Raw genomic sequence first — 20,467 nt, 5'->3', positions numbered from 1 at the left:
AGTCCTGGAGGGGCCGGCCTGTCAGGGCTACTTTGAATGATGCATAAGAGGAGTCTGAGGGCTGAGAGTCATTTTCCATCATTTAGCTCTGAAGGGAAGAGGAGGAACTAAAAATAAAAACCCAATTTCTGTAATCTCAGTAAAAAAAAAAAGAAAAAGATTGAGGGTAAAATTGTTCATTTGACATCTTAATCACATATAAGGCTAATCCCTCTGTTGCTAGCCCATTTCCCTTTGGCACTTTATAGATCAAAATAGTTTTTTTCTAATACGTGGTCCCTATGGTGGAGAAGGGACCACCCAGTTGATTAGGTGATTAGCACGGTGTTCAGTTCTAATCAAAGATAGCGCTGAATATCTGCTACTCTTTTTTGTGTGGAAAAGATTCACTATAGCACATGCTATCCATTGTTAAAACGAGCCCACGTTTAAGCCGGATATAATTGACAGAGACCATAAGAAGCACCGATAAATTATAGTATTAGGAAGCTCTGAAAATATTGATCGACTATAATTTTTTATAGCAATGACGCCGACATTTCTAAAATTATACTAAAAAAATGTTTGATTTACCATCAGTCAGTTCCTCTCTTGGTATTCAATATGCCACTGGAATTTATGTACGAAGGAAGGCAAGAAATATCAGAATACATATATCAGCAGTAACTATCACGCAGTCAAAGACATGGTTCCCAGAATCATCATGAAAATGCCATTTCGGGCAGACTTCCATGATTTAACTTAATAGAGAAAATATGATGTAACAGCCCAACAAAAATAAATATACATTAAAAAGGCTATAAATTCGATTTTATTTGATAAAGACCTTAAAAATTAATGCTACTCAAAAGGATGAAAAAAATTAATTATTCAGAGTCTCGTCAAGACCTCTGATGACAAATGAAAACACTAAGCCTTTGTTTTTCTTGGATGAAATCTAGCATTCATCAAAAAGAGAAAATAAACTGCGAGGCACAGTATTTATTTGATGCAAAATAACAATAAAGGGCGGTAATACTCGCTCCGGTTTCAGACCCATCCTAGGAACGCTGCCCCCAGTTCCTTGTGGAAGCTGCAGGATGCTCACGTCACCCTGGGTCCTACGGGCTGCCATCGTTCACACGCTAGAACCGTCTGTTCTCCCATCGGGGATGGTTCTTCTCCAAAGAATTCCCAACATCGTTTACAAGAAACCCTCAGGGGACTTGCCACGGTGCCGATTTTGCCGGCTTTACTTTCCCGGACACGCACGGGACCTACAGCCGCCTGCCCCTGCTCCTCGTCTCCGTACCTCCGCCCCCCCATCCGACCTGCTCTGCCTTTGGAGACGGAGATCCTCGCGCTGAGTCCCGGGTCTTCCCTTCAGCCCCGCCCCCCAAATCTGGGCTTCTCACCAAGCTCACGCGCTCGGCTGGAGTCGGTCGTCCCCTCTAGGCCGATGAGCCCGTATTTACATTTCTAGTCTTAAACCTTCTCTCGAGTTCCGACTGCTTTCTAGACTTTTCTCTTGGTTATTTCCAAAGTTAACAGTTCTAAAACTCGACTCCTCGGCAACTCCACCCCTACCCCAAGCCGGCTGCTCGCTCCAGCTCGGGACCTCGGAATAATCTGAGTCTCTCTCTCTTACGCTCCGTATCCACGTCGTCACCAAGCTCCTGTTAACCCGCACCTCACAGAGTGTGCCGAATCTTCTTTCCCTTCCATAGCGATGTTCAGGTTTCAGAAGTAACCGCAGCAGCGACTTCATATAACCATCGACGCCGTGCTCAGCGCTTCAACAGAACGTTATCCCCATTTCGCAGAAAACGAAACGAGGCGCAGGCAGCCTAACTCACTCGTCCAAGGTCACAGAGCCAGCAAGCAGGACAGCGAGCGTGCGGACCCAGGCCGGTGCAGCACTGCGCTCTGAATCGCCCACCGCCCATGTCCGTCCCAAGTCCTGTCCACTGTCCTCCTACCCCGGGGCTGCTTTTTCTGTTCCTTCCGTCTACCCGGTTCTTGACTCGCTCTTTCGACCCAGTCTCCTCATGAACTCTGCCGAACGCCGGGGCGCCCCAGAGTCTCCTGTCCCCACAGGCAAGAGCAGAGTGTCTGTACGAGTCGCCTGGAATACTCACGCCATCTCTCGGGAAGGGCTTTGGGCACGCTTCGGCGAGGACGAAGTCCACTCCCGTAGCGGAAGCACCCGCCACCCATCCGAAAACACGCTCGCCCTCGTCCGGGGAAACGTTAGACCAAATACTTGGGCACCCCACGTCCCAGTCAAGGTGACGCGTAAAAACTAACGATCACACGATTATGGGAACATGTTACGATCGTGGGGAGCGGAGTAGGGAGCAACGGCCTTCATGTTCCCCCCAAAGTCTACTCCGTGTCCATCTGAGTTAACGTTTCAAGGAAACTCAACTCCAAGTGCTGTCTACGAAAGAGCTGTTCTCTTACATGCTTTTTGATAGAACGCAATCCTTAAGTTCTTGGCAATTAAATTTAAAAATTACCTCTCCTCTTAAATAACGTCTACAGCATATAAAACTCACAGTTCTTATTTTTGCGAGCCCTGTGTCAAGCCCTGCTCTAAGTATCTCTGATTTTACTATGCCGGACGCGGCATAAAATGATGCACCCTGGCCAGCTGCAAAAGGCCTTTTAGTGGGAGAAGGACCAGGGAGGAGGGACAGGAGAAAAGGGAACAGAAGCCGACAGTGGACGGCCCGCCTCCCCCGAGCCGGGCGGCCTCAGGGCAGTGTGTGGGAACATTCTAGTCCCCGCTTGGGGGCCTCACAGGTGCTCATTCAGGCTCATTAGGCTTCATCAGTACACCCGGCCAATATTTGGCATTTTTTCATTACATTCATTTTTCAGCAAAACCTCATTAGCTGAAGAAACCAGGCCGATGCTTGACGCGTCTCAGTTCCAACCGGAGACACGGCATCCGCGGTATTTGTCCTGCAGGAGCCAAGTAACACAGGCGGGGCAGGCAGAACACAGCCCGTCCTGACCGAAGCACATGCCACCTCGTCCTGACATTTCCAGCCAGGCCAAAGCAGCGACAGAGAGAAAATGAATAGGAAGCAGAGGAAGGTGAGTAGTTACCCCTGAGGAGTGAATCGCACACGGTTAAAAGCTACACTGGGCTGAGGTAAGAGCCAGCCAGGGAGAAAATGGGTCTCTGGGGGCCCTGTGTTTATCCAGCACATTAGGGGTTATGTAAGCTTTCTGCTTAAGAGGAAAACAAGTGAATTTTAAAAACCGTTCCCAGACCTCAGACGCACAAGTCTTTGACAGTAGTCCTTTCAACTACGCAATTTTCGGGGAAGAGGCTGCTGATCGTCACTTTGTCACAATGAAACGATTTGCTACACCTGTTTTCACTCCTTTCTAAGCACGTGCTGTCACTGGATGTTCCTGTATTGTTATCTTAAAGGAACGCAGTGCTCACGCCTTGCCGACTTCTGGAGACAACGCTAAAGGGCCACATGGGCCACGTGGAGAAGGGCCACCTGGACACGGAGCCTGGCTTCGACCACTACCAGGGGAAGAGCAGGTGAGCAGGAGGTCGTGAATCACCGCGGGACCAGCCACCCCAGGCAGGGGCGCGTTGGGACCCGGGGCAGAGGGAGCGGGCACAGCAAGGGGCCGGGTTTGGCTTCGCCCTCTGGCTGCCTGTGTGGCTACATCAGGTCTGAGCTGAAAACTTTGGCGATGGATGCGGGGTATGTGGGGGGGTCCCCACAAAGGCTGCAGGAGGCCGTGGGGAGCCAGGGGTGGAAGGAAACAGCTGGGTGGGGCTTTCCCTGGCCTCTGGGACGCAGAGGCCCATCCGTGATCAGGCAGGGGCCTCGCAGGCACCAGATTCCCTGAGTCTGGTTTTAATCATTAGTTTTACAGACCCTTCAGAGAAGTTACAACTCTGCCCCCCACTTTTAACTGTGCAGGGAGGGGCTCGCGCTCCCCTCCACGGGATTAGTCATTCTTCATTGCCACATTTAACTCGTTTGACACACGTGCTTAGTCTCTTCAGTCTCCGATTAACGATATGATTAAAAGAGTCACCACCGGTGTCCAGTTAGCTGCCCAGGCCACAGTGTCTCAACTCACTTTCATAAGCCACTTTCTTACGATGGAAGATGTTTCAAATAACACTGGGGAAATAAGAAGCAGCTCGCAAACATAAATAAGGAAAATAAGAAAATGTGAAAGTTTTCTCATGAGAATTCATAAAATTTATAAAAATTATAAAATTGTATAAAAATTATATGCATTATGTAAATATGGCCTTCTCCTAGCTTCTGAAAGTGATTTTCAAAAGATATATTTTTTAGGCATTGTATTCTGACATTTCTAATTCAATATCATTTTTAAGAAGTTTGAGATGTAACAGGACAATGTAACCTGAGAAAGCTGATGGACAATTAATTTGTCTCTATACCAAATCAAAACTATCCATACGAGGCTCATTTTTTAAATGGAACTATATTCTAAATTTTTTAGAAAAAGAATCTGTCCAAATTAAAACGGTGGCTTACGTGTGTGTGGGGATGGTCTTAATCAGAGACAAAGAGATAAAAGGAATTTAACAGATTGACTACTTGAAATTTAATTTTTTCTAAGCTGAATATAACCTTAAAATATGTTCAAACAGCTCCTTACTTAACAAGAATAATGCTTCCTTTACATCTTCCCAGTCTTTCACAAATTTAAATCTTAACTTATCTTTTGCAAAACGGCCCAACTCTATAAAAGTTTATACGAGAAGTATCTTAATATACAATGATCATCGATAAGGGCGAACTCTTTGTATTAACCAATGTTACCTCAATAGACTTAATAAAAAGAAATAAGGGCAAACTCTCTGAGTACTCAAAAAACAAAAACGAATAATACATTTTCCAATGCAGAAGAAAGAATTGCCAGAAACTACGTAGTCATTTCACATCCTCCTGGTAAGTAAGTGATCGATGGATAAATGTTTGTTGGCCTCTCTCTGTAGAAGCACTATGCTAGCTGTTGAGGTAGGAGATGCAAAAATGTAAGAAACGCCACTTACGGATAATCTAGCTTAGAAATAAATAAGGGGCAACGGGAACACAGGACAATGGCACCAATACCACAAGCCCTGACCACAATGATTCTTTGCTTGACCAAACTTCAGTCAGGCTCCTGCACCTTCTCCTAGGTTCGTATGTGTGCTTCCTCATAAAATCCAGTTTTAGCAAGAATCTTGCTAACTCAGTTTAGCCAGAAGGCCCACCCTTGATGCCTGATCAGGCCCCTCGCCACCCAGCACCTCCAGGAGGAGTCCGCTCAGCTGGCCTGCCTTTGGCAGAGAATCCCGTTAGGTCAGTTTAGGCAGAATCTCCTTCCCCGCGATGTGATGTTTCCTCTCAGTAACGGTCCCTCCACGGACGCCCCCACCCCCCGGCTGTGAGTTCCCACTCGCCAGGCCGACTGTGAAACCCCACTGCGCAGGCCCTGAATAAGCCCTGCCTGCTCATCTTTAATAAGTGTCACCAAATAGGTTTTTCTTTGATGCCATCCAGGAAGTACCCACATGTACGCCGCCGTGCATGCCAGGGTGGGCGGGGCTCACCAGGCCACGCCCAGGACACCCGGGCTCCAGCCGTGGGTCTGTAGCTGTGTGGCCTTGCACGTGTCACTCCTCTTTGAATCTATAAAAAGTGGGAGTTAAACAGAGGCTCTCGAAGATCTTAATAGTCTCGTAATTGTCACCACACATGTGAGGTATAGGCAATAAACGTTAAGGGCCTGCCAAATGGTTTTGAATTTTATCAGTGAAACAAGAAGAAATCAGCTCTTGTCTGTCACAGAGCTATGGGGAGCTTTATGGCTTACACAGACGTATTTGATTTAAAAAAATTAAACAAAGCTAGGCTATGGTCTGGAACAGTATGTTTGGACCCGTATGTCTTAGGAAAGTTTTTAGAAAGCGATTTTCATTTTTATGATTTTTAGGTAAGTGTAAAGTTGAATTGTTTCCCTTATAAACTATTGCCTTATTTTCAAAACTAATGAACACTATGGAATACAAAATATTACATTTAGCAACAGAAGAGCTTTGGGTACAAGATCTTTTAATGAAAAGCAGTTTAGTGACATTGATGGCCCTAAAAATGCTATAATGCTGCAGTAAACATCAAATTTTAATGGGCCCTTATTAGGATAAACTTCTGGAATAGAAATTACAGTAAAACGTATATGGTAAAGGAAATCCTGACAAAGCCAAATAAAAAAAAACATTAGACATTTAAAATAATGTTTTATAGAATATGAAAAATAACTATGATTGCATAATAAGTGTTAATGAATTTCCAACATGGCTGTAACCATAGAACAAGGAAGCTTATGCACAGTAGTAGCCAAGATGTTAAAAATATAATGCTTTTCTCCAGACTTTCCAGAATTTTACTCATTCTCCTTAATGAGAAAGTAAAATTATTTATAAATAAATTAATCGGAATAACATAAAAATAGCTATAACGTTTACATAGCTCTCATAATGTGTCAGACATTTTGTTGGAGCTTTAATCGTATATGGCCATCGGGAGTTAGGAACTATTATCCCTATTGGATAGATGAAGAGAGTGAGGCTTACAGAGATTACTTAAGCTCTCCAAGGTCACACAGTTAATACGTTCACGAGACTGGTTTTTCGACTACCCTCCATGATGCGAAGCCACCACACTATATCCCCTTCTTAAAAATAAAAATTTATTACATATATGTAGTATTCTTTCACCTTCAGGAAAATAAATCATACAAAATTTTATGCAGCTGTATTTCAGAAAACACAGCACAAAATCTGCTTTTCTTCATTAATTGGAAAAGTGAGAAACCAACAAGTATATATGTTCTTGGCTTGACTATGTACATGAATTAGTAAATCAGGATTGACTTTCATCCTAAATTTAGAAACGTTGCAGCTCGGAAAATAAGCTCTTATGAGGAAGAAGCATTCCTTCCATATTGGCTTTTTCTCCAAAGACTGTCGAAGTGGATCGATCCATTTTAACTGGCATATGAAACGCACTTCTCGGTCAAAGCTCGGGTGTCGCCGAAACAGTAAATGTGAAACGGAATCCTCTCCAGGGTGATGCAGCACATGTGACCTGCTCCATCGTGATAATTCCGCCATAAACGTAAAATGCTGCTCATATTTTATTCACTGGTACAATGGCAAAAATACCCAGCACTCCCCAAGGACTTCGGGGAAGCGAGGAGTCCTCTGGGTGGGAAGGCAGCACCCCCTTGGCATGTGGGTCCTGATGTAAGAGGGGGTTAGAATAGGGCCAAAGGGTAGGTTTTTCTTCAAAGATCAACAGATCTTTAAAAAGTGTTGACAGTTTCAAAGTCAGACAAGGAAGAGGAAGAAGAGGAAGCAGGAAGTCCCAGGGCAGCCCATAGATTTATTTATCTCGATGAATAACCAGGTTTTGTTCTCGGAGTCCGATGCCGAGAACGCAAGGGCTCAGGGAGCCAGACCGGGCGGGGGCAGGGACTGGGGCCCGTGGAGAGTTATCAGAACAGGCCTGGGTCACGGTGTCCCCTGCGCGTCTTTGTTCTGAACCACAGAGCCCGCCTCTTCCCCGGAGCCCACGTGTCCTCTTTTACGTTTCGGCCAGGACTATAAGAAGTTTTGATCTCGTAGATGAAATATTTCATTACCTCGCATGCTTATTTTTGGAACTTTTCATTCTGATAAGTTCAGTGGGTTAATTAGAATGCTGCTATTAAATGTGTTTAAGCTCATTTCTGTTTTCTGATTTAACTGTTCTCGGTTCTGAATATGTTTGATCCGGGCATTTAATTTTCATTGGCTCTGGTATAAATAGTATCTGACAGGAGGCTCTCTGTTCCCTTAAAACCTGAATAGTTGTAACTGAAGAGAACCTCCAGGGAGCTCTGACACGTGACTCCTGGAAGCTGTGGCCCCTGACGGCCAGGCTTTCTGCAGCATCGTTGAAGCCTGGACTGTTTTATTCTGTTTTATTATGATAACCATAAGAACGTCTGTTCAGGACTCAAATTCACTCCTATGCTTGCAGATAAATTTGGCTTTCTGGTCCCATGTAAACGCTTTCTTTCTTTGCCAAGCTAATAAAGCGAAGTTATTTTTTTTTAATCCTTTAAGTAGAAATTGTCTCAAATTGGTTAAAAACTATTTGAGAGCATTAGAATGAAGCGAACCAAATAAAACTGAGCCTCGTGTGAAAACTTCTTCAATCACCTAAGATTCATAAACCTTTAGAAAGTGAGCGGATTTGAAAGGGCAGCAGGGGCCAGCCCGGCCTGCGGGCGCGCAGCGTGAGGAGCCGACGCGCCTGGGAGAGGCCTGCGGCCCGGCCGCCGGGGGTCGTGACGAGCCGCTCTGGGCCCAGATGTCTCCCCGCATCTCATCGCTCTAACTGCCCACGGTCTGGCCTCTGCGCGCTGTCCACCAGAACCGCTCAGAGGTGACCGACAGGCTCGGCCACGGACGCCGGCAACAGGAGTGCTCGCAGATTTACAACTCACGCCCAGGACAGTGATTTTGTGCACTGGAGAACCACACTCGGGATGGGCCCGTCCTCCCCTTCCTGTACAAAGCCTCCGGCCTGGGCTCCCAGAACTGTCTCTCGAGATTTGCATTTCCCCGATGAGCCATGCCCACTAGCCACACAGCCTGGTACCTTCCCGTTCGTTAACGACTGGGCACCCCAATGAACTACCATGTCTGCACTGGAATGATCAAGATATAAATGATAATACTAGCTCATGTCTGTCCAGGGCTTAACGACACAGCAGAAGCTGTTCTAAGCTCTGTAGCTGTGCGAACTCTTACTGCTGACGGCTTTTTGCGGTATGCTCTGATCGGGCGCGCGAGGAAACTAAGAGACACAGAACTGGTGGACTGGCCCAGGCCTGGGTGGAGCCCCAGGCAGGCGCCCCGGGGGCCGTGCTCCTAACTCTTCCGACAGGACAGGCGGATGCCCAGTGATCGAAAGCTCTCTCGATTCTATTACTGAACGCGAAAGAACACTTCCCGATCAGACTGGGTTTTCTCATGACTCTTCCTGTGATATTAGAATGATTTTTTTTAATGTAAAAGTTACATTGCATTCAACATCCATTTCAAGGAACGAGATTAATTTTTCTCAAAATGGTTTTAAAATGAAGAAAAGAAATCCGATTCCCGGCTGGTCTTATCCTAGTGCCCGTTACATACGTCAGATTCAGACGGCGTCCTGCAAACTTTTAAAAAGGGTAAGTGTGGCTCCCATTTGACCAGGAATCTTCTATATTTGATTAATATGGACACAGCTCACATTTCAAAGTCAAGTCCACTTGCTTTAGAATTCCAGAAGCCCGCCCCCCAGTTGCTACAAATGGACGTCCCCGGCACGGTTGGCTTCCCGCCAGGGGACAGCTGCCGTGTGGGACACACTGAGTCAGTGACTCCACACCGTCAGCCGCTCTGTTTCTGCAGCAAAGAGGCCTCCTCCGAATACGGGTGAGCAGAGAAGGCAGAAGCCATTGTCGCACATGAACATGGCAGAGGCGCTGCTGGAGAACAGAGCGAGTCTCATTCACAGGATCGGGGCGGCCGGCGCCAGAACTACCTCAGCAAGAGAGGATGATGGCCCCCGAACAGGAACAAGTCGGGGTGGAAGGAAGGGGGAATAAACGCTCAAAGAAGCTCGCGGCCTCCTGAAAGCGGCTTTTGTTTCGTTTTGCCCCGTTTGGGACGAGGAAGAAGGAAATCCTAATCAAACTGCTAATTGTCAGACTTGTGGACTTGGTCCCCTCGCAGTAATGACAGAGACCCTGTAACATGACAGACGTTATACACGTTTATACATTGCTCCACGCCGTGTGCTGCTCAGGGAACATCTAGTCTGCCCAAGTCCCAGTGCAAGTTCATCGCCTGGATCTAAAGCAGCACAGACTGCAGCTGGAGCGAAAGACACCTAACTGCAGAGACGAGGGACGACTCGGGACGGGGCTGAGGCCGGGCAAGCCTCGTGTCTCTTCCAAGCCCACAGAAACGACCGTATCGACGTTAAAAATAAATAAAAAAGACGAAAGCCATAGCGACGAACAGAAAAGGGCCATCGAGTGAGATGTTTCAGCACTCTGAAAGACAGCGAACAGAAGTGCCTTAGCGCACGAAGCGGAAGCCGCCTACAGAACCTGGCCTAACCCACTCGGACGATCACAGGTGAGGGGGCGGACCTGCCCAACCCCCAGGGGCTCACCCGGTCTACAGGTGCAGTGGAGGGCGGACGGGAAAAGCAGGGCGTGACACAGAACTGGTGAGAGCCACAGTAGCCAGCCAGCCCCAGGCCCCACACAAGGACCCACGGTCAGCAAGAAAACAGAGTTTTTCCCTTAATACACTGAACAAACTGGCTGAGGTGACTTGACACTTCCGGCATAGGTAACGGCGTCCTTAGACAAAGCCCTTCACATTCTGGCATTAGGGAAAGTGGTGATGGTCGAGACGACCTCCCGGGCCCATTTTCTTCGCCTCTCGTTGAGGAGGTGGCGGGAAGAGACTGCTTAGTCCACCGAGAACCATCAGATCACCTCTCCCACTAGGATGGGGTAAATGACAATCGCCAGATACGTGACAAGATAACCAGCAGGAAGAAGAGAAACACCACGGCAACAAAACAAGAGAAAGTGCGTTGGGCATGATGCCAAGTAAATAAGGCAGTCCCAGAAAGGCAAACATGGTGTGTGATTCCGCCTGTGGAGGCACCTAGCAGAGGGAGATCCATGGGGACGGGAAGTGGAACAGAGGCGAGGTCCCGGGGCGGGGGACGAGAGAAGGCAGAGGGGTTTGCTGGGGAAGATGGAAGGTCGGGGTACAGACAGCTGTGGTGCTTTACAGCCATTGTCAGTGTGCCTAATGCCACTGACTTGTACTCGGACGAATGGTTACGACGATAAATGTTACGTACCGTATATTTACAACAATAAAAATGAAAACAATCACTCTGGAGATTCAACAAATGGTGCTGTGACAACTGGATGAAGCTGGATGCCTACCTCACACCGTATACAAAATTAACTCAAAATGGATCGGAGGCCTAAATGTATGAGCTAAACCTATGACATTCTTAGAAGAAAACACAAGTATAAATCTTCGCGCCCCTGCATGAAGCAATGGTTTCTCAGATGTGACACCAAAAGGACAAGCCAAGAAAATAAGTTAGACTTCATCAAAATGGAAAACTTCTGTGTTTCAAATGATACCATCAAGAAACTGCAATAATAGTCTACTGACCGGAAGAGAATATTTGCAAATCACACGAGAGATTTATATCTAGAATATACAAAATCCTTTTGGAAAACAGCCTGGCAGTCCCTCAAAGTGTTAAACATATGGTTAGCATAGAACTTAGCAATTCCATTATATCCAAAAGATATATAAACATGTCACACAAAAACGTGTACACAAAATTTCACAGCAGCATTGTTTATATTAACCAAAGAGCAGAAACAAGCCAAGTGCCCATCGACAGACGGATGTGTGCACACGATGGGACGTCACGCGGCTACGGGAAGGAGCGAAGTGCTGACACCTGCTGCGACCTGGTGACCTTTGAAAACGGGATGCAGAGTGGAAAAAGCCAGGCGGAAAACACCGCATACTCTACGCGAGCGTTTATACGACATATCCAGCACAGGAAAATGCACGTAGACAGAGTGTAGACTAAAGCAGGTGCCCAGGGCCGGGGCGGGGAGAGGGAGGGGTCCAAGGATGTGGAGAGGGGCTGTCGGAAGGCTCAGGATTTCTTGCCGGTGTGATGGAAACGTTCCGGAAATGATGGTGGCGAGTACACTAAAAACCATCGAATTGTACACTTTAAATTAGTGAATTGTACTAAATGTAAATGACATCTCCATAAAGCTTTCATGAAAAATGAATGACAGCCATTATTGTTTTAAAAATTACTCTGGAGAAAAAAGGTGACTCAGGGAGCAGAAGAAATCTTAATTCCCATTTTCACTCACAGAAAAACTTATGAAGATAAATTATCCTCTAAAATAAAAGAAAGGACGATCAAGACGGCCTAGACCAGCGTTTCTCTGCTGTTCTTATCACAAGTATCTACCCTGGAAAGAATTCAACGGATCGCGACGGGAGGACTCTGAGCTGGGGAGAGGAGGAAGCTGGTCTGGCTACCGGCTTCAGGACCCGACGAGGCCGTGCGGTGACAGCCTGTGGTCCCTGCGTGCTGGCGGAGCCCCCGAGAGGCCTGCAGCCTGAAACCCCCAGAGGCTCAGGCAACAGCTGTCAGTCTGGTCCTCCGCATTCCGGGCGTGGAATGTGCCAGGAGCCCTGAACCTACAGAGGGGTCGGCCCGTCTCAGTTCAGGCATGCTCTGCTTTCTCGGTTCTGGAAACTTCTTTCTGCCCCAACCTTCCTGGGAAGCACTAAGCTGACTCAGCAGGCCTGGGTTGTTCAGACCCGGAACATTCCCACGAAAGGCGTGTGTTCGGGACCGGCCCCTGGCTGGCTTCAGGGAATACTCTGTCATGGGGAGGGGTTTCGTGCACCCGGGGCCTGGGCCACACTGTAGCAGTAAATCCAGATGGTTGATGCCGACAGTGTGATTTGTGGTGGACATCTGCTTCTTCCCCGGGCAGCGAGAGCTTGAATAAGCAAGGTCAGTCATGGGGGCACGAAGCAGGGAGGGGCCACACGCCCACAGGACTGACCCCCAGTAAAAGCCCTGGACACTCGAGCTGGGGCAAGTGTCCTGTGCCAAAGTGCCGGCAGCGCTCTGCGTGTGTCACACGGCACTGCTGGGTGGCTGTGCCTCGTGACTCCGCTGGGAGAGGACGCCTGGGAGCTGGTGGCCAGTCTCCTGCGGACTTGGCCCGCGTGCCGTCGCTGATTTTATCCCGTTACCCTTTCACTGTGATGAACCATAAGGGCAAGCGTGACAGTCCTGGAAGTCCTTCTAGTAAGTCGCTGAGGCTACGGGTGGTCCCAGGACCCCAACACGTCCTCCTTCGAAGTCAGGGGATTGTCTGAACTTGACTATTCTCTAGTTGCTTTTTCCAACATCCGGCAGGGTTCAAAGCTTCCGGTCAACCCCCACGCACCAGTTAACTGCAGTCGGGTCCGGCTGATCGTGGCCGAGACCTCTGAGACCACATTTCCAGAAGAGGCTGCATCTGGTCTCCATATTACGTCAGCCACGTCACTCAGCCCCAGCAATTAACGCGGGCCAGCACAGTGTCGGCTGCTGAGAAAGCAGCAGCAGTGGGGCCCCCACCACGACCGAGCTGCCAGCGGCGTGGCATGACAGCGCCCGGCGATCTTCTGCTGCCAGACCTCCCCATCGCCTCTCTCTAGCGATGACACAGAACTGTGCACAGGCGCGACCCACGTGTCCTCACCTGGAGCAGGTGTCTTAGCCAGGCCGTGGCGCCACCTGGGAGGCGTGCCACAGGTAAGTTAGCAGCAACGTGAGAAAATGACTTCAGTATAAAGAAACACATGGATTGAATTCTCTGTGAAGTTCTGATGACCTTCTTGAGTGGCAGAGAAAGAGCCGCAGGTGTATCCCGTGTCAAAAGTTACACATAACCCACAGTCGTCCTTCTGCGTCAACAACGAAACTGGCAGATTTTGTGAACCATGTGCTTTGATGCCCTCTGGCTCCTGCCCCCACATCTCACATCTGAGACCTATTACCTTACATCCTAAGAAAAGGCTTTGAGCTCCACCGCACTAGCAAAGCGGGTCACCCATGTGAGATGCTATGCGGATGACACACGATGGCCTTAAAACGGCAGCGTCGCAGCACTGGGTAATGTAAAGTTAAACGGAGTCCCTACATTACCATTTCTTCAAGCGAAATTGCATGCCTCGAGCATGTACAGACGACACTTACTGCACTGACACGCGTGGGGACAAGGACAGAGGCCGAGTCCTCGCCTTATACAGAAGCTAACAGGCCAGTGAGGAGTTTCTATCACGTATTAACACAGGGATTTTATATTCTTGAGGAAATCTTAACATTTATTTAAAAGTCTCCCAAACAGCTTTTCATCTATAAAAAACACTCTGAGTAATGACATCTTTTGCTGAAGACTCGCAAAAGAACCAGAGACACGGTGTGACCGGCCCAGTGGGTCCACTCGTTTTTAACGGTCCTCATTTCCGGTACCATCTAATGCTTGAGGGTTTGCTCAGGTCAACATCAATCTCGCTGATCCTGCAAACAGCTTATTTCGTGACATGACGTCCTCTGAATCGTAGGACTGAATATAAAAAGTGTAAAACGTTCTTTCGCCCGACATGCCACCCAATACTGAGAGCAGCTCTGTGCATCACCCAGTCCTGTCACAGAGACACAGCGCTGGAGGGACACGGAGCACGGGGGACCTCACGCCGTTCAATGATACCACAGTCTCATCTGTCCCCACCACCGACACACACTGCGTCTTCTCAAAGACACCCGACGCCTGAAGCGCAGCCGCCGTGAGGACACCAGTGCTTACCTGGAAGACACTTTGTTGGACACATCTGACTCACACGTCCCCGTTTACAAATAGCTCCGTCCCGCAGGTAAATTTTTAAAAGTACGGTTGGCATACAAACAGGAAAAGCTTAACGCATCAGAAGAGGGAGGAGGCTTGCCCTCAGAAGGAGCAAGAAAAGCCCCATTTAGAATGAAATTTCTTCTGAATGAAGCTCCACCTGTCCTTGGGTGAGTTAAGTGAAGAAACAGAGGCCTCTACCTGGTTGGAGAACCTCATGCTGACATTCCGCTGCTCCTGCAGAGGGATGTAGCGCTGGGCGGGGTCGAGGTCTTTGGGGCTGACGAGCTCATCAGCTGGGGAAAAAAAAAAAATGAGGAAAAGGACATTACCAAAAACGCATTTGTACAACGACGTAAACCGACAGAACCTAACGGACGTTTAGAGGATGCTCCATCACCAAGAGCAGAAAACGCATCCTTCTCGATGGACACGGAACACCTTCCACGTGCTGGGCCAGAAAGCAAGGCTCAGTGAGTTTCAAAGGATTAAAGTCACACAGAGTACATTCGACCACACTAGAATCAAATTAAAAACAAGTAACAGAAAGAACTTTAAGAAATGACGTCTGTTCTTGCCCCCTGTATTCAACACTGTACTGGAGGCTCCAGCCAGAGAAATAAGGCAAGAAAAAGTAATAAAAGGCATCTATCTAGTTGAAAAGGAAGAAGCTACAGTAATTAAGACCGTGCGGTGCTGGCATAGAGACAGACACGGAAATCAGTGGAATAGAAGTGAATGTCCAGAAATAAACCCTTACGTTGAAGGTCAATTGATTTTTGCCAAAATGATTAAATGAGGAAAAGAATAGGTCCCCTCGCTCCCCGCACATATAGTGCTGGGACAACTGAACATCAAAATGCGAAAGAATGAATCTGGACCTCTTCCTCACCCCATCTACAAACATGAACTCAAAACAGATCCAAAAGTTAAATGTAAGAGCTAAAACTGTAAAGCTGCTAGAGGAAAATAGTAAATCTGTGACTGAGTTAGACAAAACTACGACATCAAAACATTAAGTGACAAAAATAAAAATGAGTTAAGTCGAATTTTGAAAAAATTATAACCTTTTGTACCTTGAAGGACACTATCAAGAAAGCAAAATGACAGCCCACGGAATGGGAGAAAATGTTTGCAAACCATTTACCTTTTAAGGGACTTGTCTCTCGAATATATAAAGAACAATTACAACTCAATAATAAGAAGACAACCTGATTTACAAAGGGCCACAGTGTCTGAATAGCTTATTTCTCCAAAGAAGATACGGAAATTACCGATAAGCACATGAAAAGATGCTCAACGGTATTAGAGATGCAGAAGTCCTTTTCACATGGTGGTCCCTTGCGGCAACTTGTGATAAAATCTGAGTATGTAACAAGGAAGGCAACTTCGAGCGTCTGGCAGGGGAGGCCGGGAAGCGGGGACGCTCCTGGAAGAGATGGGGCTTGGGGGTGGGGCGACCCCGAAACGCAGTTCTGTGTCACGTCGCTGGAGCGCCAGTGGGCAGCAGCTGTGTGGGTTTACAGAGCGCATCGTCCCGGACCGCATCCCCCCGGACCGCGGTCCGTTATCTCAGCTACGCTGGGCCGCGCGGAAGGCTGACGCGCACCCCGCTTCTCCCGAAGCGAGTCGGCGCCCTTCCTTATTTCCACGGCACGTGAGCTGCGAGGACGCGCTCATTTCCTCCTCGAGCTTCAGTCTGACATGACACGTGCAAACGACACCATGCTGGCTTTTCTATAAATTCACCGTGTTTGATATTTACTTTAAGAAAAATCACACCTCGTTTCCACAGCTTTTTAGGTGCTGCTTTTAGGCAGCGAATAACTGAGAGCGGAGAGTCCACCGCCCAAAGGCTTGATGGTCCCTTCGCGGCCTGGGGAGCGTTTCTCATTATATTTCTAGTCTGGAGTAACTGCGAGGCACATGTGCAATGTCATCCATTAGACAAAATCACCAAAGGCACTTTTAGCAACTCTCGGAAGATGTCTTTAATCATAATAAAAGTGACATTAATAATAGAATAACAAGACAAAGAAGAAGCCGCAGCAGCAGCAGCTGCACCAGCACCTACGTAGTATCCCTTACGCTCCTGGCACTGTCTGAGCATCCCATACATTAATTTATAATCTTCGCGACTCCCTTGTCATGTCACAGACGATGAGATGGAGGCAGCGAGAGGTGGCCACTTGCACCGGGCTGGTAAGTGACGGGGCCTCGGCTCGAACCAGGCAGGCCGTCTCGGAGTCTGGGCTCCTGACCACGCACTCACCCTGAGAACACTGACGCCCTATGTAACACAGAGGACAAAGACCCCAGGACGAGGAAACAATCCACCAACAGTTTGGACCTCGTTATGTCATAGCTTCCTACCCAAATCAAGAAGCATAGTGCAGAAGGTGCTTCTCTCACTCTGAAAGGAAGAGACTTTTGCAAAATTTCAACCAAACCAATATAGGTTTAATTATGGCCAATATCGACATATAATTTCAATTTATTAATAGCAGTTTAGTTCCCGATGCAGGGTTGATTAGTACAGTGATATTCTAAATAGCATCGGATTCGTTCCCGATCTCATTTGTCTGATCACTGAGATGTGAAAAAACTTCCACTACCAAAAAGCGTTTTATACAGTTAATGTTTCACTGTCATCCTACAGAAATGAAATTCTATCTACATATAAATGATAACCGATAAATTCAGAAACCTTATATCCTTGGAAAGCATAAGTGCTCGGCTACTGAAATTGACATGAATAAAATAGTTAACCTAGTCTTTGGAAAAAGCTTATTTCTTTGTATTTTTCCTCATTTCTCTCTTTGTACTGCATCTGTATGTCTAGCTTGATGCGCTTCCAGCTGCTACCCTGTGCTCATCTATAACCTATAACCCTACAGGCGGTAGCTTCTTATTCACGGTTATACCCGACCTGGCCTATAGCAGGCGCTCAAGATACCAAATAAACAAAATAATAAGCCGGTGAGTGAACAAATTTGAAAACATTAATTGCTTTAATTGCTATAATTAAATTTTCATTTCCATAATGGTAAAAGTAACTCTTACTTTACAAGGTCAAGTTAATAGACATTTTTTTTTTTTTCACCGCCCTGGTTTGCATTGTTCAGGAAGCAAAACAGAGCACCTACCTCACTGTGCCAATTCCCGGCACTGGTTTTCTGGGGAAGTGTGACAAGCCTGCAAGAATTTGCACCTGACCAGCTACAGAATATTTAAAATGAAAAGAAAAGAATAAAGATGAAAGAGGAATGGCTTTCTACATCGCCCAACACAGTAGCGAGCCTCACAGCTAATCAAGCATTTCTATAAATAGAACAGCTGTCTCTAAACCCCAAGGGGGCAGAGGAAATCGTTAACATTTGCATTTTTTAAGCACAGAAAGGTTTATGAACACACCCTGAGGTTACCTCAAACAATAATTGCTGAGGGTAAAAAAAAATTCAAAAAGACGTTTGTTTCTTTAATGAAATGACAATTGAAAGAACAGTTAACAGAGCGAGCGATTTTTTTTTTTTTATCATGACACCAAAATTACAGGACACACTAAAAACAGGTTCAGAAGATAATTTACAGGGTAAAATTATGTGCTTCAAAGCCTAACTGATTATCAGCTGCATGGCGCATCTCAGTAGCATACGTATTAGGAAAAGCCCAATGGCGACGGAGAAAATGTAGGTCCTTAACCTCATACGTTACACCAAAACATCCCAAATTTATATGTATGTTTTCAACTTAATTAACAGAGATAGACTTTCTAAGGTTAAGCGTTAGAGTCCACAGTAGAAAATAAACAAGCGATGACAGATTTGACTATATAAACACTTTAAATTCATTCATTGAAAAACAGCACAAGAAAAGTTTGGAGGTAAACAAACTAGGAAAACACCAGAGAGGCTGAGACACACAATATATAAAACATTCATGCAGATTGATAAGAAAAACCATAAAACCAAGGTTAAATGGGCAAAGCGAATAACTAGACAATTTACAGGGGATACAGAAATAAGAAATATGTTTTTAACAATCAGCATGTAAATGAAAACAGGATGCAAAGTAATAGCTCATTAAGTTAGCAAAGTGTTTATTTATAATGAGTACATTTAATGCCATAAAGGTTACAGGTGACACAATTAACTCTGCAGATTCCTGAATAAGTCAATAAAGACTCTGTCAGTCATGGGCTGTGTGGCTTTGCTCAGTTCTCCCGAGCCTCGGTGATGACACACAGTACTCATCTCAGAGAAGTTAGGGGGATCACTTAGGGTAACATTTGTAAAGGGCAGAGCACAGAATTCGACACGTTTTAAGGCAGGTATTATAATTAGTTACCTCTGCGAAACGGCCTGAGACTCCAGGTGTCATTGCTTTTCTATTCAATTTTATTAATATATTTGAGGGCAGGATCATAAGTTTTTTTAAACAAGTTTTCTAGCCTTAGTAGCAATTCGACTAACACTTTTAGTTTCAAGAAAGCCAGTCGTTTATACAAGCTAAAGGAAGAAAACCTTCTTAGGTGAAGCTTCTAAAGTCATACCGTGTTACGTGTGCTCTCAAGATGTTTATAGTGCCCGATTCACGGAATCTCTCTGTAGGTCGCCAGCAATCACGTGGACGCCATAAGACACAGCAGAGGTGCCGAGAAATAGAGGCCTTTCTGCTTGGAGTTCCCCAGAGTGTGACAGCTGAGACGTCTCTGAGCGGCCACGGTGTGCAGACACCTCTGTGTGCTCTTTCTCCCCCATTCGCTTCATCTTTAACTGACCAGTAGGGAAGCCACGTGCTACGCTGACTGAGGCGCCACCTGCATCTGAAGTTAACAGACCAACGAAAGCCAAGCCCCCGGCTTCCGCCGTCCTCACGCTCACGAGGTGCACCTGGTCACCGACGTTAACGTTTAAAAAGCATTCGGGTTCCAGGCTTAATCGATGGCTTTTGTATTCGAGGCCAATTGGGCAAGAAATATCGTTAATGGAATCCAGTGCGAATGGCCTTGACTTCGTGACAAACACTGGAACGAGGCAGTAGTACACCAGAATAACTGGGCTGCCCTCAGAGACAAAAATGTTTCCTAGGCTGTCACACTCCCTTCTTGCTGTAGAGTCACTGGACGGCACAGCGACTGGCAGAGTAGGTCTCTACCGACGGCCGTTGGACCATTGAGTAAGTAGCAACTAGCGAAGTGTTTTCTTCGTTATCTTCATATTCCTCGTGATGTTTTGTGGCTCCGGGGTTTCCCCAAGGAAGGCCCATGAGCGTCCCGAGCTGCCTCGTTAGCAAGAACTATGAAACTATTTTCACAAATACTGGCTCCTAAATGGTGGCTGAGAGAGGGAGGGAGTGGGAGGGAGGACAGGAAGGAGAACAACCATGTAAGTTTGTATTTGTCCCACGGTAAATACTTTAAGTATTATATCCTCATCAGTTAATCCTTACAACAGAAAAATAAAGAAACTGATGATCACAGAAGTTAGGAAAATTCTTCAAGTCACTAAGTAATAAGTAGCAGAACTTGAACTCAAACCCTGAACTGTCTAGTTTCTAAGTTCATGACCCCAAAACTCTTGATGGTTCTGCAATAGTCCAAGAAAGACGTGGAAAAAAAAGGAAATGAAACCAAAGGACGAGAAAGTGGAGGAAGAGGAAGATAATGTCAGAAATAATCTATATCACATGGTTACGAGTTTGCTGGGTGTTCATAATCATTTAAAACATAGTTTCCACTGGAAAATAAACTGAGCTGCAAACGATGTACCAAAAAACTTGAGAGACCCAAAGAACTAAATTAGGAACTCTGCATGTATATAACATTTGGGATATTTTAAAGTACTTCTATACCTATTTTATCGCATTAACAGTCTCTATTAATACTCCTAGTAAATTAAATAATACC

The 20,467-nt window shown here is 46.5% G+C and overlaps 1 protein-coding gene across 1 annotated transcript in view; it reads right to left on the bottom strand.

Moving 5' to 3' along the window:
• PHKB (phosphorylase kinase regulatory subunit beta) overlaps positions 1 to 20,467 on the bottom strand; it is a 115,895-nt gene that overhangs the window by 33,588 nt on the left and 61,840 nt on the right. The window contains 1 exon segment of the mRNA XM_015586935.2: positions 14,761 to 14,855. Within this exon segment, the coding sequence (XP_015442421.1) occupies positions 14,761 to 14,855 (95 nt within the window).

This window comes from Pteropus alecto, unplaced genomic scaffold (assembly GCF_000325575.1).
Source record: "Pteropus alecto unplaced genomic scaffold, ASM32557v1 scaffold123, whole genome shotgun sequence".
In the NCBI taxonomy this organism is placed as follows: Eukaryota; Metazoa; Chordata; class Mammalia; order Chiroptera; family Pteropodidae; genus Pteropus; species Pteropus alecto.
This window is presented reverse-complemented; position numbering and strand designations above follow the sequence as displayed.